Source organism: Synchiropus splendidus, chromosome 3, assembly GCF_027744825.2.
Source record: "Synchiropus splendidus isolate RoL2022-P1 chromosome 3, RoL_Sspl_1.0, whole genome shotgun sequence".
Taxonomy (NCBI): Eukaryota; Metazoa; Chordata; class Actinopteri; order Syngnathiformes; family Callionymidae; genus Synchiropus; species Synchiropus splendidus.
In genome coordinates, this window is record NC_071336.1 from 30,410,001 (window position 1) to 30,427,841 (window position 17,841).

Consider the following 17,841-nt stretch of genomic DNA (forward strand, 5'->3'; position numbering starts at 1 on the left):
AGTCAATGAGGCGTGAGGCAGCGGGAAATCCTGGAAGTGTCCAGAGCTCGGCTGGAGACTGCAGTCAGGTCACACTCCTCATCCAGCTCACTTCGGAAACCCACCACTGTTTCGGATGGAAATGCGTTAAACAGCCGCGAGGAAACGTGTGAGATTCTGCGTGAGGGAACAGCTCCAAAAGACTTGAGCGTCTGAACAAGGACGGTGATTATTGTGAGATAACAATACCATGAAGTTTAGACTCTCAACTGACAATAACGTGACCAAAGCATGTCAACATTATGACCATCCAAGAGTAGTTCACGAGTGCTGCCCTTGGACAGGCGAGCAAATGGAGATTCTAGAGACCCATTTATGCTGAAATGGATGCGGACGGGGCCTTGCAGATATGTTGCAGTACCTACAGAAACCATGGGGGGCAGTGTTGCTGTTACTACCCGATACGCAGTTGTAATGCGTCACAAAGAAGGCATAACAAATGGAGGAAATTCCCCGTCCTCCAGTCGCGATATATTTAACTGCCACCGCCTCCTACAGTCCGTTTTGGTCCTTTGCGCAGGAGGTACATTATCAATACTCCGCCCAGAGTCACCATGTTGGTTTTGGAGTTTGTTGCTGCTATAAAGTCAGGGCTGATCCCCCTGGTGGATATATTAGTGAACAGCAAAGAACTCATGGAAGCATGTGATGAGTGACGGTAACAACGTTTGAAACGGAGGGGTACAATTTCGTACGTAAAGGGAGCAGCCAGAAAATTCCTACGGACAGACAGACTGGCTCACCCTTCGACAGGCTGGCAAGTGGGGATGATAGATGCTAAGGATTCATGTGGAAAATTGGACGGACGGACAGATGGACAGGTTTTCATTCAAAAGGGTAGCAAGCTGAGGTTTTAAATTCCACATCAGACAGACATAGCCATACAGGCTTGTTCTTCAACAGGCTTGAAGGTAGCACTTATGAATGTGAAGACGGGTTAGACCAGAGGTGGGCAGTTTCCAAAAGGGACACATTATAAACTGTGACTGTTGTGAGGGGCCATCATGCCAAAAGAAAGGCGGCGATGACTACGAAAAAAAAAATTCTAAGTAACAAGGACGAAATGAACCATACCACATGGAGGCAAGTGTGGAAGTATAAATATGGCATCAAACCTATAAACATGCATCTTAAATGAATAGAAATAAAACAATGGACCAAACATCAAAGATAAAAAGGTTATTTATTTGAAAATATATTTTCTTTCAAGAAATTTTGAGGAAAATCCTAAAATGACCAACGAAAAGAAGAAACAAAAAGTTAGTCATGAATGTGTTTACTGTTGAATCACTACTGGCTAAAACGGAAAAAAGGACAGAAAATGACAACTTACCAGTTGTGTAGTTTTCATCTGACCCCATGAGGGCGGCGAAAACACAGGCAAAGGCCCACATATGGCCCCCTCACCGCACTTTGCCCAGGTCTGGGTTAGACGGGCAGACAGATGGACACCTTGTGATGCCGAAACTAACCTTTGTTTGTCTTTGAAATGAGTGAGTACATGAAAACCTTGGTTCATCAGAATTCTAGGTTGGACTGAAGCCTATAGGGGGCAGCACTAACCATGACTACGTGTTGAATTTCCCCACTGTGGGACTAATAAAGGCCATCTAATCCAAGATAATCTAATATCTATAGCTATATATATATATAATATGGGGGTCACAGAGGAGAATTTTTTTAACAGCTATCGGTTGAGAAACTAGCCTGCTGGTTGGTACCGATCATTCAGCGTGGGCATCGGTTCTTCTCGTACATTTGCTGTGTTCCATTGAAGCACATCATGTTCATAAAGCCAGAACCATGTTCTGCGGTTACTGCCTCACTGTATTTGATCAAAACCTGTATTAAAATTTGATCCTATCTCCCGTATAGCTGCTGTTTTCTGGTCGGGAAGACACAGGAAATGAATAGACTTTGTTTTCCTCCACCAGGAGATTAGATCACCATGGTGACCTCACCTCACCGGCTGATCTTCCCTCAGAGGCCACAGTCAAGGCTCCGCTGTCACATGTCCTTCCTGCCAATAACCACACCATTAAAATGAAAGATTTTACCCCACCGTGCACAGTACATAATCATCAATTAGCCGCTGGCGTCGCGATGGCTCCTCCGCTGACCCCGACGAGTCTGCAGCAGCCTCATTATGGCAATTGTGACTCATTCACAATCACATTCGCTCGCCGAGAAACACTGAGGAGAAGTGCAGATCTGGGCGAATGAAACCTCTGCTGGTGCTCCATGAAACTTTGCGCTCATAAGTGCTGAGTTGACTTTCATTTTCGGAGACGCGTGGCAGACGGTGGTCATGTGACCTGAATGAGCGCTCTCATATTGACGTCGTGGAAGGAGAAAATCCTGGGTGTGAATCTACAACACCCGTCTCTGCTTGGTGTTTTCACCGGACTAATGGCTCCATGAATCCTGGGGCCACGCAAATCTCACCACGATGTCGCAACTACTGAGAGCTTTTCCACTCATGAGAAACACCTTTTTGGACCTTGCCCACGGCACCGACCGGCTCCTGGGTGTTTGCACAGAGCGGGAGGAGAGTTTACCTGACCCAGCTCTGGGACCATGATCCACCTTCAGAGGCCCACATTCTCAGATCCTTCAAACTGCCTGGATGTTTCATAGATGTTTGATCTGCGTGTTTCGTGCTGATTTGTGGGCAGCTGAGTGAGTGGCTGAAGGAGTGCACTCAGTGGGTTTTTCAAGGTCACTCATCACTAGTTTGTGAGCAGCAAAAGAGGATGATGGGAGGAAGAGAAGAGGAGGAAGCAATGCCTTTCGTCACAGAGACCAAGAAACAGTGAGAATCTGACACATTATTGCAGCAGTGATTCCCAACTGATGGGTCATTGTATCACAGGCTGCTTTTATGAAGCACAGTGCAGTCGAGTCACACGATATCGACCAAGTCACCTCACCATTTCACACGAAAATAAAAAAACGGCAACTCTACTGATAGTACTCCTCACTTTCAGAGGCCATTAGGTGGCACTTGCTTTCACATTGCTTTGAAACCTCAACCATTCCAATGGCTCTGCACAACAAGGGCTTTCATGAAGCCTCAACAGCCTGAACTGATAGTATTGGACTTATGAGGATTCATGACACAGTGTGCTCATTTTCAGAGGCCTCCAGATGACGCTGCGTTCTAAAATCTTTTCATTTGACTTTTGATAGTGAAGCTCCAGATTATTTTTAAACAGGAAGTGCCACCTTCTGAGCTCTGAAACTGAGGACACTGTTTCATGAAGCCCCATCAGAACTAGCAGTCGTCTATACTCATGAACTTTATATTAAAATTCTTGAGACAAGAGATTTTAAGGTGTATTTCTTTAACTTGGGGAAATTATTTATTGAAAAATTTGACTGTTTTTTTTTCAGATTTTTTATTTTATTTTATTCTTTTTTTTTTTTTTTTTTACTTCTATGTATTGCTATCAAAGTTAATCCATAGATGACGCATCCATAACACAAAAACTAAGTCGCCCATCAGGTATGACCATATAACCAATAAACAAAGTCTGAAAAAAATGAAGTATTTCTGAAAGGAGAATTGTAACGTGGACACGACGGCACACTGTCTATTGAATAGCCAAGTTTTTCCTCTTCATCTTTTGTCATTTTGGGTCCAAAAGTCTGGCCAGTGGAGAACCAGTCCTCTACGTTGCTAAATCTGCTGTGTATGTGCCTAAATAACTGATGTCCGTCTCCTTATCTTGTGTCTTTGTAACTTACATGAAGAAGTTCTCCAATATTCCAGACATCAAATGGGCGATAACAGAATCCCGAAGAATCTTGAACTGAAGAATAGTATCTCTAACTTGAGGCTGCTCCTGCTGTGTTTCTGAGGCAGTACTGTACCTTCTCAAAAACACTTGAAGTATCACTACTAAACAGCAAACTGGTGACAGTAGACGAAATACAACCCTGTTGTGTAAGGTGTATTTTCAACATCACCCTCTATATATCAATCGATATCTGTGTCAGTCTTCCTTGACAATGTCGGTCATAAATGGAGACTGTTGGCTTCCTGGACGCACATCTCTGCTGCCTGTCACGATCCTGCCGTGCATCAGAAGAAAAACAGTCTTCTCTTCCTGATCGTCTGCTTCTAAGAAAATTAAGTAATACTGTGCTCTGGAACATCTTTTTTTGTGTGTTACCAATGAGATGTTGTCCAGAGCAGACGTGGAAAATCACACTGACTTGAATGGCGAACCTCTCTTTCATCTGTGGGGCAATAGTGACACTCACTGGACGCGTGGAGGCGCCTCACTGTGCCACACACACTGAGCCCTTCAATCCCTCTGAATTATTCAGTCTGTGAAATATATTCACAAGTCACAAAGTTGTTGACAGAAAAGAAGCCCAGTGTGTTGTATAGATATTAGTGAGATGCAAACCCTCCTCCACCTAATGAAGGGAAAACATGCAGACGCACACGCGTTTGTATACACACAGATGGGAATATAAAAACACAAATATGGATTTAATTGAAGATAATAGTGACTTTCCCCTTCAGAGGAAGGTGTGGAGAAGTTTGGAGGCAAACTTAGGGAGGAGAGGTGGTATGGACACGAGGAGAGGAGAGACAGAGTTGAGCCAAGAATGTTGGAGATGAAGACCAATGAGACAACAGAATTAGAAGAGTGAAGGTGGAGCAGCAAAGAAGAAGGTCAGCTGATGAGGGGACAAATAAAACGTGAAGAGGGGAGTGAAGGAATGTGAAGCTTCTATGGCAGCAGGATCCTGAAGTAGATCTTGGTACAGAGAGGAGGAACTCCTAAGGGAGTGTAGCAAATGTATATGCAAGAGGCGAGAGGAAAACCGGCACGCCATTGAACTTTAGACGCACACTTTGTGTTGGAAATGTAATTAAAAAAAAGGTTAAAATAAATGAATGATGACTTGATTGAATAATATTATACATTTTATGTGATTATTACAACCCAATTTACCTTTTGTTTATGCTTTTCCTCTGACAAAATGAACATAGAAATTCAGAAATGAATAAGTGAATATGTAAATAAGTAAATGAATGAATGAATAAGTGCAGAAATGCACAATATAATAATATATATATATTTATATGTGGCCAGACTTAAACAAGAGCCGGCATGCCTTCAGAATAATAATCTCTTTTTTTAAGGATGAGCTCTCATGTGACCAAATGTATTAAAACACAGTGGAAATATCGGAGCAAGCGGAAAACACACAACACATCATGGAGATGGACATGGTGACTGTGTTTTTTGCGAGTTTTTGACAGAAAACTCCCGATGGAAACATCATAATAACTGATGTTTATTTCTTGCAGAACTAAAGTTGCACCTCCAGCCGGACATATGAAGAGACAGAACAGGTGAAGATGGCAAACAAAACAAACAAACAAAAGAGAAGGACCTGAATAAAATTGCCACAACTTTGTAGACAAACTTATTCATTCTGACTATAAAACTTTGGTCTCATTCTGTGCAGCCACAAACCACATGACCGGTGGGTTCCAGCCAACACAATGGCACAGACGGATAACACAAAAACAGTTTCGGCCTCGGTGACATCCTTTTTTGTGTGCAACAGTCGTGTGGTTTTCTTTCACGGTTATTTTGAAGCGATCTCTTGTCAGAGCTGAAAAGAAGGCCAAACTGAAAAAGAGAAAAATCGCTGCAATACATCAGACAGCAGCAGATCGTGTGTTTTTATTGTGAATGCCAGCAGCCGTTGAGATGCTGCAGTGCGACGTCGCTATCAATAAAAGGGCAACATATTATTTATGTGTGTTTTCATTTAAGCTGCTGGGGACTTTAATTGGACTCCGGCATGTGCAGAAGTGAAACAACATGGCTGCCGCGGATAGTCCAACGCCACCAATGGGAATTGAATCATTAGAATGCTTGAGAACAAAATCTTCTCATTATGATTCGACTGTTTTTATCTTCTGGCTCCCGCCACGACGATGGCGACGCAGAAATTTGGGCAAAATTGTTTCTCACATCGTGATAAATGACTCTTGATAAAAAAGAGTCGGTGTTTGAGTTCCAGAATCAAAATGGATGGGATCCAACTGGCGCCTGGGACTCGCTGAAACAAATATTCCTGTGGTTGTAGCTGCCATTAAAATTGCTCCGATTAGCTGAATAATTCATGAGTGAATATCAATGAGTGGCTTTTTAGTGTTTTGCTGTTGCAGCTCATCACAGTAACAAAGCTGTTCCTGATAAAAGGGCAACATTGAGTCAAATCCCTAACTTCATCGCTGAATTAAAGGCTTATTTTTGCTCTGTTGATATAGAGAATTAGCTCTGTCGCGGCAGACTCACGGGGTGGAACCTTGTAAAGGAGGAGGCGCCAAGATGGCTGCCGTTGTCTAGCGTGAGGTGATGGAGCGCGACATCACCGCGTCCCGCTCAGCTGATGCATCGGTCAGCGGCGCCATTGATTGGCTTCCGTCTTGATAGATCATGTCATCAGCGTTTAGAAGATCCAGGAGACAAACCTTTGGAAATAAAAGCCCCAGACTCCGAGCGAGGCGTGAGTGTCTGTGATAGATGAGGTCATCTGGCCGGTCCCTGCGCCGGCATGTATCATCTTTATCTAACAACACCCGACAGGACATCCATAACCAGCCGGTCACGCAAACGTGGCCGGCCCCTGATGGAGCCATGCTTCATCTGCGGCCACTCAACTTTATTATTTAGGGCTTTTATGGGGGTTAAAAGTGATTTGTGTGTGAACTGCGGTCCCGTGAGTCTGGAGCCACGGGGGCCCGGGAACGTCGCCGGCATCCTGATGTATCTGCTTGTTAGACGGCTGAGGTCTTGCTGTGTGAGAGTGTGAGGCAACGCCACTCCACCACGAGGAACAGAAACAAATGCTTGTTGGGCGGCTGAGCTGCCGAGGGTGTCCGCTGTCTTTCTCCACTACTAGCTCGACCTGTGTGACCTTCTGAACCTAGTCTTTCATGAACGACTGAAGAGCCTTTTATTGGGGTTTATGCAGCCCTACTTTAGCTACTTAGGCCCGCATCTATGGAACCAACTGGGTATAGACCTGTAGGCCAGTTATGAAGCTTCATGAAGCATTGCTCTCATTTTCATAGGTCAGTAGGCAGCACTTGTCAGGTTTCATTGACGTGGATGTTTGAATCATAACATTTCGGAGTGGAGAGTGTTTCATGAAGCCTTATGACTATTACTAGTGAGTGCTGCAGAGAACATTGACATTTTCAAGCGTTTGAGGCTCAACTTTTTAGTCTCACTTTTGCTTAAACACTGCTTATATTTCATCTCCACATCTCAATTTTCAGTCAGCAATACTCTGGTGTTGACCCACTAGGGGTCGCCCATATCAGGTAGTCATGGGCTGAGGCTTCTTGAAACAGTGCCCTCATTTTTAGAGCGCACCAAATGGCTCTCTCTGCTGTAAAACCTTAGAACTTAAAGCCTTTTTTGTTTGTTTTAAGCTGAAAGCGCCACCTACTGGGCTCTGAAGCTTCATCATCGAGATTTTTATTTTTATTTTTTACCTCCTGCTCTCTTCCGCCTGGGTCTCCAGGAGATTCATCTGGAAGGCTCTGTTCCAGCAACAAGGAAGACCTTATTTCATTTTGTCACTTTTTCAACTTGATATTTGTGTGACGTGTAAAGAAAGATGTGGAAAAAATGCAATGCTCCTCTGTCATCTTAGTTTCCAAACTGCTGAATAGTCTGAGCATCTGAAAATAAAAATGTTTCACCCTGATGTCGGATCATTCCTCTGAACTGTGTGTGAAAATCTGGATTTTGTCCTTGTGGTGCAGGAGTGGAAGCAGCGGTGCAGCGTGATGAAACCAACCTGGAACTGGGAGCAAGACACCAGGCAAGCGGTGCTACAGAAGAGTTTATTCGGCATGCTACAGAGGAAATGCAAAAAACACTCAGAATCCAGGGGAGTTTGAAAACGGGAAACTCTGTAGAAAATAAACCATCTCTGAACGTCGCCTCTCTCTCTCAAGCGCAAAGCCGGTCGTTGTGTGCGGTATAAAACAATGTGAGCAAAAAAATACAACCATCATATCAACACAAGTTTTTTGTTTTTTTTTTCCCCAAAAAAATCACAGGAATTTTAAAGGAACACAGAAGGCACAGAAGCTTTGGTCCAACAAAGTAGCCCTCTCTCCTGACACCACAACCAAATCACAGTGGACTTTTGATGTCAGATGCCAACACAACATGCGCAGAAAACCACTGACAATCACCAGAGATGGGAAACACGGCAGGCATCGGAATCACCGTCCTAAAAACCACTGATCACATTGAAGTAAAGAAACAGAGACTGACTGACGTGGTCGGAGCTGTGAGCGGATGTTCCTGACTGTGGTGATGGTTCTCAAATAAGGCACAGAAGTGCTGTAACTTCCTAACCAAGTTTAAAGAGCTGAACATTGATCTACATCGAACCTGTTTGGACAATCAACACGTCGAAGTTTTTGCCGACAGGAAATACAGAGGTACAGCGGGAAAGTCGGTCTCCCTCCGGCTCCTCAGATGGTGGACTTGGAGAAGGAGACCCTCAGGTGCTGGTTTCCTCCCATGCTGTAGTTGTGAAGGTCAATTAAGGCTTGAATTGCTTCTTCCACCGTTGACATTTGGATGAGGGCCATTTTATGATCCCTGAGAACCAAAGTGAGGATTTAGTGAGTGCAGTCTGACCTGCCGACACTTCCTTCAGCGACTTACTGGAAAAACTTGAAGGCCTTCACGGTGCCTCCGGAGTTGGAAAAGAGCAGTCGCAGGTCGTCCTCGCCGACGTCTTGTCTGGTAACAGAGAGTGAATGGTTAACGTTGAAATGTCTTTTTTTTTCAGGCGCTTCCCTGGCGTGGAGCTCATTAGAGGAGTCGCTGGTGAAGCGAAGCGCTGAGCAACCGTCTCTCCTCCGGTCCCGCTGGACTCGGGGAGTCATCCATTCATATATTCAGTGAATTAAGGACTCGCTGAATCCCACACCATTTAAATTGGACTTGCACTGATGGACAGGCGGAGCCCAGACACCAGGGATTTCTGAGCACCACTCATCACAACAGGACCATCCTCCCACAAAGGGGACGAGTGGCTGGGACCAGGCTGGACTCCCTCAGGGGCCCCAATATAAAAACTTTTCCCTGCAGTAGGTAAAAGTAAATGAAATTCTCCGGAAGGTTGAGCTGACTAAATCCACTTCACCGGAGCACTCACGGGATGTTGGAGAGGTGAAGGGTGGCGGACGGCGGGAATATGTTTTGGAAGTTTTTGGAGCCTGGTTTTTTGAAGCGGTGCAGCGGGGAGTTGGCGTAGTCCTTGGTCAGGCCCTGATCGTCCAAGCCATCCCGGGGCAGCGCCACCGTCTGGTGCTTGGAGAGCGTCACCCGAATGATCTTCCCGTACATCTTCTGGCCGTTCAAGTGGCTCATTGCTGGGGAAAGAGAAGCAGGGTGAGCTCATCTTTTTAGGATCCCTATGAAGAGTCCTGGGAGGGTGCCACAGGACAGAGAGCGTATGTCTACCTTTTACATGGCGACAAAGCCACTGCAAATTCACACCTCATGAACCACGGACCTGGTTTTCAAGAGTCACCAAATACTGCCGCCATTATTTCTGTTGCTGTGTTAAGCAGCAGGAATTCTGGGCCTCTTTGCCCCTGTTGCTGCCCCTGCGACCTGGGCTCAGCAGTAGTTTTCATTTCACGTTTTTGAAATACAAATTGTGCTTTTATCCACAGTGACACAGAGCCTCCGGATTGGTCCACCACCTGTTTCTTAGTCACCTGACCAACAGCACGGAGTCACCTGCTATGGGGTTATTATTGTAGCTTATTGATCACAAACACGTTTGCACCTTCACAAATGTGTCGTTGCACCTGTACCTCACTACACAAATGTCCAACTGAAATTCCAAATGCTAGAATTTCATAAAAAAATGCACCCAAATCTTTAAACGCAGACAAATCGTCTCTCTTTAATGTCTTGCTACAGTCCTACCGCAAATTTTGTTTAAAAGCATTCATTAGGTTTATAGTTTGCTGCGATTACGCGGCCCCAACAGCAGATGGCCGAAGCTACTCTCCTGTCAATAGTTAGAGCAACCTAGCGAGCCATCGTAAGCCACGATATTTTTGTCAGTATAGAAAATTCCAACACTCAAGAACGCACCATCCACACGCCTACGACATACGTAGTTCGGCGCTTCACCCGAGAAACACAGAAAAAAAGAAAAGCAGCGAACGCAAACCAGAGCTACGACGTGCTCACTGTCACGGACCGTCATAAGTAAAAGGAACATCTTGACGTTACGTTTATTCAGTCTGATCAGCTCAAGCAGGAATCGCGATGAGCTTGATTTATGGTGGCCTTGAGTGGACATAATTAAGTCTCACGAAAGATGGATTATGAGAAAGAATTAACGTTTACAGTAAAGTAAAGAAAAAAAGTTATATTTCTCTTCGCAATTCAATAAGACTGTGCCGCAGAAGCTTTAATAGTAGCCTTTATCTAATGTAAAACCCATTATAATCATTGTCTCCACCACTTTTCAAAATAAACTCTCAAAACAAATATTCCGAATATAAAACCAATGTTCCTTGATGGTGTGATGGTTTATTGACTTTTTTTTGCTCAGTTTTGAATACATTGTTTGATACATTTTGATACAGACAATATCGACATGTTGAAACTGTTAAGTTGGCAGTCGGTACAAAGCCACAAACTTATGAAACACAATGACCATAAGACTCCAAAGAAGCTCAGCCACCTACCTAGCTGGGCCTGGTTGGCGTCTGACATCTGGATGAGCGCGCTGTCCTTCTTATTGTAAAGAATCTTCACCCTCTGGACATCACCGTACACGCCTTCACGTGAGTGGAGGAAGAGCAGAGAGACAGTCAGAACCGTTACAGGTGAGCGGAGGACATCAGAGGAATCAGAGAGAATAAGCAGAGACTGAACAAGTAGTAGGAGATAGCAGAGTGAGAGATGTGTAGAAAATATAGAGAAGCAAGAGAGGCCTCTGTACAGGTGTGTTATGCATCTGCTGTAACAATGCTACACATTAGACATCATGCAGTAAAGTCCCTGAACCATGCATTAACTTTGAGGTAACACTAGATCAAACACGGGGCAGTTACCAATGACCGACTATCAGTAGACAAATATCATTTACTGCTTGTAATAGCATAGTAATAACGTGACTTCTGATGGAAATAGAAAAAAAGAGAGGAGCTAGAAGAGAGGAGAGAGAGAGCCAACGATAACATACCGAAGAGGGTAAACAGACTTTGGGGCGTAACCATCTTTAGAGGGAGAGAAGAGCAACAAGCAGCGTGAGACAGGTAGAGAGGTAGAAGAGTCGGAGCGGAGCGGAGCGGAGGTAGAGATGGACAGATCGATCCAGAACCAAGGTAGGTAGGAAGAATGGCAGTTTGTGTTTTCCCCCCGGAGAGTGATGGAAGTGGTGGGTCATGGAGGAGAGAAGCAGGTGGTGAGAAAAGGGTGGAGGGGGTTCGGAGAAGGAGGAGAGGCGGCAGTTTAAGACGTTGAAGGGAGGAGTGGGGGAGTCACACGCCACCCATCAACAGTGTAAGGGGGAGGGGAGGGTAAAAATGGAGGGGAGAGGAAACAGAAGAGATGGTGAGGGATGTCGATGAAGTCAGGGAGGTGGAGGAAAATAAACAAAAATGGGAGGGGGACAAAAATAAAATATAGGTCAGTACACTGGCAAAATGCAGGAAGTTTGTCAGCGAGTGGCCTGGATCAATGTTCTCTTACAGAAAAACCTCTCATCCTGGACAAGCAAAAGGGGGAAAATAGCATTCATGTCAAATAAAAATAACCAGCAATACAAAGTCAGAATCATGGACATGCAGTGTGACTCTACTCGCTGTCAGTGCAGGAGGCTCCCACTGGAGCTTTGAGAAGCTGAGCAGAGAACATTTGTTATGAGACAAGGAGCTAAGAGCAGGTCGACATGAACATGCAAGGAGTTGACGTGAAGGCTGCTCCGGTTCGGACGCAGCTTTCACTCAAGTCTGAGATGCTTCAGTATCTTCATGTCGGAGGGGGGGGGAGAGGTGTTAGATACTGTAACCATTCACAGCTAAAGAAGAGACAGATGAGGACAAAGACATTAAGACAAGTTTGCTACCGACCTAATAAATCTGACTTAAATGAAGAAGAGAAAGGAGATTTGACATTTCAGTGTAGAAGTGGAAAAGAAAAGGAGAGAAGCTCCAGGGGGACAACGGAGAGGCTGCAGCACGCCGTCACTTCCCACGGCAATTTGGGCGAAGAACAAGCTCTAGGAGAAGGAGCCAGCTACAGATGGAAGAGTCGTTTCCCTGCACACTGATGATGGCACTTCATTTTGGACTTTTTATTCTTCTCATGCGGAGCACATATAGCTTGACTTCCTAGCATCGCTCCGTAAGCATGGGCGTGAAAATGAAGCACCCAAGGGGCCACCATTTTAGAGAGACAAATAAAGTGTGCGTTGATTAAAACTCCTCCAACAGGAAGTAATCTATCCTCCTTCCTATTTCCTTCCTTTGCATCAATTGATCATCTAAACAAGCTCTAGTTTTTGGGTGCTTTAAATTCATGCTGAAATGACTTGTGAGTCGACCATGTTTTTAAAGCAGGTAAAATGATTTGGAAGGCTGGATTTGGCCACAGGACCTTCAGTTTATCTCATGTAGTTCAGTTAATCTAACGGCTACATTTTCTGCGACCACAGGTTGAGGCTCTCTGCCTCTAAAATGTTTGCATTTGAACAACCTTGTCAGTGGACCCTCACATCATCTTTAAACCAAGAGCGCCACCTATTGAGTGCTGAAAACGAGGGCACTGTTTCATGAAGCCTCATCAGCACATTACAACCCGTGACGGATCACTAGTCCAACTCCTTCCAGAATGTTGTGGTTCAAAGTGGGACAATTTGAATTAAAACTTAATTCCGTCACGAAATTAATTTTGCAAGATCAGCATGAAATAAAATAATAAAATAATCTGTTTCTTTCATCGTAATAAAATAAAGAGAAATGAACAAATTCACCCTCCATTCTGCAATAACAGAAGTCTATTTTTTTGTTTTTGTTTGTTTTTTTAGGTACAGCCTCATACTGCTGTGGGTCAGATGCTCTCACTACGAGGCAACACAGACGTCTGACAGGGATTAAGGTACTGTAACAAAGACAAGTGTTCGAGTCTGTCACTGACCTCCTGGTTGAGGTTGCTGACTAACAGAACCCCACTGGACCCGGCTTGTCCCGCCAGTGCAACTCTTCCTGCAGCAGCCGCGGCCGCCGCCGCTGCACTGAGCGGGGTCAGGGCACCTGAGTGAGGACACAGAGTGCAGGATCACACTGGGACCGTAACACCGCCGTCGCAGCGGCTGCCACAACAGCACTGACTTGGATGATAGAAGAAGTAAAAAAAGTGTTATCTACCTGGGATCTTACCGAGCAGCGAGTTGGAGTCTTTGCTGAACGCGGCGGCCACGGCGGGGTCCAGGCTGGGCTGTCCGTCACCCGCCGGCAGGTCGGGCCTCGTGTAGTCGCGGCTCTTGTCGTTGTTGTACTTCACATTCAAGTTGACCAGTTTGGAGAAGTCAATGCGCAGAGTGCAACAGGAGTTGTAGATGTTCTGACCGTCCAGCGCCTAGAGGTCAAGTAGACGTGTGTTGCAGAGGAAAACTGAGCCCCGAAAATGAATTTGAACTGATATTTACATGTGCAACTCCTGTGATGGAAGAGTTACCAAGGTAGGTTGGGTTATTATCGATGCAAAGAGAAATGCAGTTGCATAGTTATGACCTCACACAGTCACTGCTAATTCCTCGAGCCCCTGCTAAGCCTCCCGTGTTACTTTGATCAGAAAGACACTGGATGACACAACGTGCAGCGCGATGGGCGTCTCACCAGCTTGGCCTGCTGAGCATTGACAGGATCGCTGAACTGCAGAAGAGCCTGGAACTGGTTGTTCTTGGTGAACGTGATTATCTTCATGACCGTCCCGAACTTGGAGAAAATCTGTCCAGAACACACTCATTATTATAACACATCGAAATTAGCCTGAAATCTTCTCCTTGATTCGGACTATAATTTCAAATCCAAATGAGTGAATCTTGGTCGTTGAAAAGTAAGCAAGGCTGAAGGTCAGATACCCAACATTTTACATTGTTAGCTAGCTCAATTAGCTTGGCGTGTGGTCCGCCATTACCTGCTGCAGCACGTCCAGGGTTACGGGGTAGAACATGTTGTCGATGATAATCCTCAGAACTGGGCTTAAAGCCGCCGCCAGAACCTCCTGAATGTCGGAGCTCGGGGAACCTCCAGACTGGACCGCTGACACCGCCTGAAGAACCGCCTGTGTCCTCTGGAGCCGAGAATGAGCCGTGAGTGATGGAGATTTCGCTCAGATAAAACACTCGAACTCACCTGATTCCCAGCATCAGTTTTCAGCTCTTTGTGGTTGGAGTATTGAATGAAAACTGGAACGTTGCGGATATGAGGAGTGACAGTGGTGTAGTAGTTGACCATAGTGATGGCGGCTTCCTCTGTGCCCATCTCCAAAAACGCCTGGAAGTTAAAGCAAGTTTTAAAGAACCATTCTCCCTGTAAATATCATCTCTCAGGCGTGAGTTAATCCATTAACAAATCACCTGGTTCTTTCCCTTCAGAGTCAGGATATTGGTGACTTTTCCAAAGGGCAGACCGAGAGCAATGACTTCCGTCTCTGATGCTTCATTAGGCAGCTTCCTTATGTGCAGCACTCGAGACGGTGGTGCCTCCTCGACCCTCTGCTTTTTACTCTCGCTGCCGTTGGACGTTCCGTCTGTGCCGAACATCAAGAACGTAAACATTAGTGATGGTAGATGGGGATTCTTGACACACTGTTCTGATTTTCAGAGGATGGACTTGAACAACTGACTCAATGAAACCTCACAGTATTTCTAAAACAAGAGAGCCATCTAGTGGCCAGCGTTTCATCAACCCTGCAATACTGTTTCATGATACCTCGTCTACCCATTACTGTAAAATGTATTTTAAAAATTCATGTCAGGTTATGAGACACCGATTCTGTCACCATTAGAAGCAGCTTTCACTGCTGTTTGTTGCATTCCAGTGCGTCGTGTAAAACAAACACGAGTAACAGCATAAGAATATACCAACATCAAGGCAAAAAACACGCAGATGTTGTCTGTTCTTATAGAAACATTATTTTCCTCACAGAAGAAGAGAAATATGTCTTTCTATTCACTCTGATTTCTTCCCACAATTCAAAAACACACAGAAGAGTTGTTGATTCTAAACAGCGAGTCTTATATCATGTCCATTTTAACACTGAGCAATGATATTAAGTCACAAGTATCCAGCCCATAACAATAAAAGTGTCTTCAGCCCCTCCTCACTAGAGGCAGCGCAGCAGTTGAGTCATTTCAGATTTACCAGCTACTATCTGTCTCATCACATTTATGGGCAGTTGGAACGAACTCACCACTCAAACTGCTCATTCCAGAGTTGGGATTGTTGTACATACTCAGCTCATCGGATCCTCTCTGGCAAGAATAGAAACAGACAGACACAGCTGTGAAGTGACAGTCAATTTCACCCAAGCACAATTCCAATCAACACCAGGAGACACAGCGGAAGAATGTTAAACCAATGAGACAAAGAAAGAGTATGTTCGGCTTCAGTCTATAATCTGGAAAAAATGTTTTTAAATAAAAAAAAAATATTACTGTGAATCTTTTTACGTTGATAATAACAGTATGTTTTGTCACTCAAAATTAATAAATAAAATATATTAGTCCCTGAAGTAAAGTGCTTTTACATCATATTTACCTGTTTTAAACAAAAAGATCTTCCAAATATTTATGATTGAATCTAAAACTAAAATATATATAAATAATATGTACAACTCAATACCATATAATGTCACAGCATAATTACATTTTCCCCTGTTTTATAACAATACAACAAAACTGAAGTCAGATTTAAGGTTGTTTTTGTCCTATCCTTCTGTCTTTTGGCTGCAGTCTCTCTTATTGGCGTCGAGATGTGGCACAGTTTAGAGGAAAGGTCATTGGCAAGTCTTGAAAACTGAAAAGCGCTGATAAACTCACCTTCACTCCAACGGCAACATCCCCAATGCTGAAAAAAGAAATCATCAGGTAAATCACAGTGATAATATTAATACTATTATGATTTATAGACTATTGCACGATCATTAATTCTCCATGACTACAATGTATTGCTTATTGAAGGAGTAGTGCAGGCGTGTGTTTCTGTGTGTAAAATTATTTCATCTAAAAACATTTCAACAGTTCTTCGTACGTGCTATAAATCTCTATTGTACTGTACATTTGACACTCCTTTTGCTGTTACACAATATAAGCCCACACAAATATGCTTGTTATGCAAGACTAAATGTAACCAATTGGAAACTTCAAATGTTGACTTACACATAATATACTGTACATATATCATAGGTTATGAACCACTTTTTAAAATTAATCCTAGTATGTAAGTCATGTATTTGTTGCAAGTCGATTTCGTCTTTTAAAAATCCTTTTCTAACATTTGTTGGTGTCAAAAACGTGTTTTCAATGAGCAGCAAACATTTCCTTCAACAAAAATATGAAAACTCACAATTACCAATACATAATATATATATATATATATATATATATATATATATATATATATATACATATATGATATACTAAGACAATAAAACGCAGCGTAGCTATGATGTGAAAAATTTTCACATTATTGTGTTGTTAAATGTCTCATGACAAATTAATTTCAATATTAACAATACGATTCTCCCTCAATAATCGCCGTGAATTGAAACAAACAGGTGACGTGTGTTCGATTCCCGTTAGCAGACGCACAAAGGACTGAACAACTGTCGAAACGGAAACTACCTTTGTGTGACAATCAGTGCGTTTACTGGAGTTTTTCATTTGAGTGGATCTTTTTCGTGACTTTTGTTGGGCGGCGATAAACAAAACCTGTCGTATCAACGGTTGTTATTGTGGCAGCCACGATAATTACACTATAATAAACATCCGCACGAGGAATCGGGACGGCTACACAAAGTATGAGCTCAAGCCGATGAATCGATGGATAAACACATTGTTCAATGTTACCTGTCCATTTTAAGAAGAAAAATTCAATGCTTTCGTTGAAAATCGCGTTCGATGACCAGGAACATCAATAAGAGAGGGACGGACCCGCAGAGCCAAGATGGTGGCGCCGAGGGAGGCTACTCTTCTTCTACTGTTGTACAGTAGCGACAGCACGATGTGCGTGTGAGACGAGAAGCAACAGCGACCTCCAGTGAATATTTTTAATATTACATTTTGGTTAACTAAGATGCGAAATTAGCTTGTGGTTTGATTCGTTCTTTAAATTCTCAATTCATTAATATTAGTGAATGTTAGTATCATGTTATAAGTGGGCCAAAGCATGAGATATTCTCTTTTATTTAGCTAAATAAGGACAGCGAGTGTGGGTTAACAGATTATTAATTAAATCAAATACTAATGGCAGGAAAACATTTCACAATATAAGGAAACTAACGAGTGAGCTCATAGCTCAAAATATCCCGGTTTAAGAAACAGACAATATGAATGCAGTTCAAGATCTACTCAAAAGATGACGCTGTTCTTCATGGGACGTTATGAAATCCCAAAATGTATTACCAAACACATTTTCAACTGCATTTAAATATTTTTCACGTGTACTTAACGTGTAATTTTACACTGGCATTTTCCACA

General features: G+C 43.6%; 1 protein-coding gene across 2 annotated transcripts; it reads right to left on the bottom strand.

Annotated features, from left to right (window-relative positions):
- Positions 1-7,899: 7,899 nt before the first annotated feature.
- ptbp2a (polypyrimidine tract binding protein 2a) lies at positions 7,900-17,342 on the bottom strand. 2 transcript variants are annotated; one of them, XM_053860538.1, is made up of 14 exons: positions 17,212-17,342; positions 16,183-16,210; positions 15,555-15,615; positions 14,719-14,891; positions 14,495-14,635; positions 14,277-14,432; positions 13,976-14,086; positions 13,517-13,715; positions 13,275-13,390; positions 11,320-11,353; positions 10,820-10,912; positions 9,265-9,481; positions 8,769-8,846; positions 7,900-8,702 (listed from the first exon to the last, which is right to left on the bottom strand). In XM_053860538.1, exons 1-14 carry the CDS (start codon positions 17,217-17,219, stop codon positions 8,573-8,575), a joined length of 1,545 nt encoding a protein of 514 aa, XP_053716513.1. In that variant the 5' UTR covers positions 17,220-17,342; the 3' UTR covers positions 7,900-8,572. The 2 variants fall into 2 exon arrangements, with proteins under 2 accessions (XP_053716513.1, XP_053716512.1); XM_053860537.1 differs by having other exon boundaries at positions 13,505-13,715.
- Between the last annotated feature and the right edge of the window lie 499 nt (positions 17,343-17,841).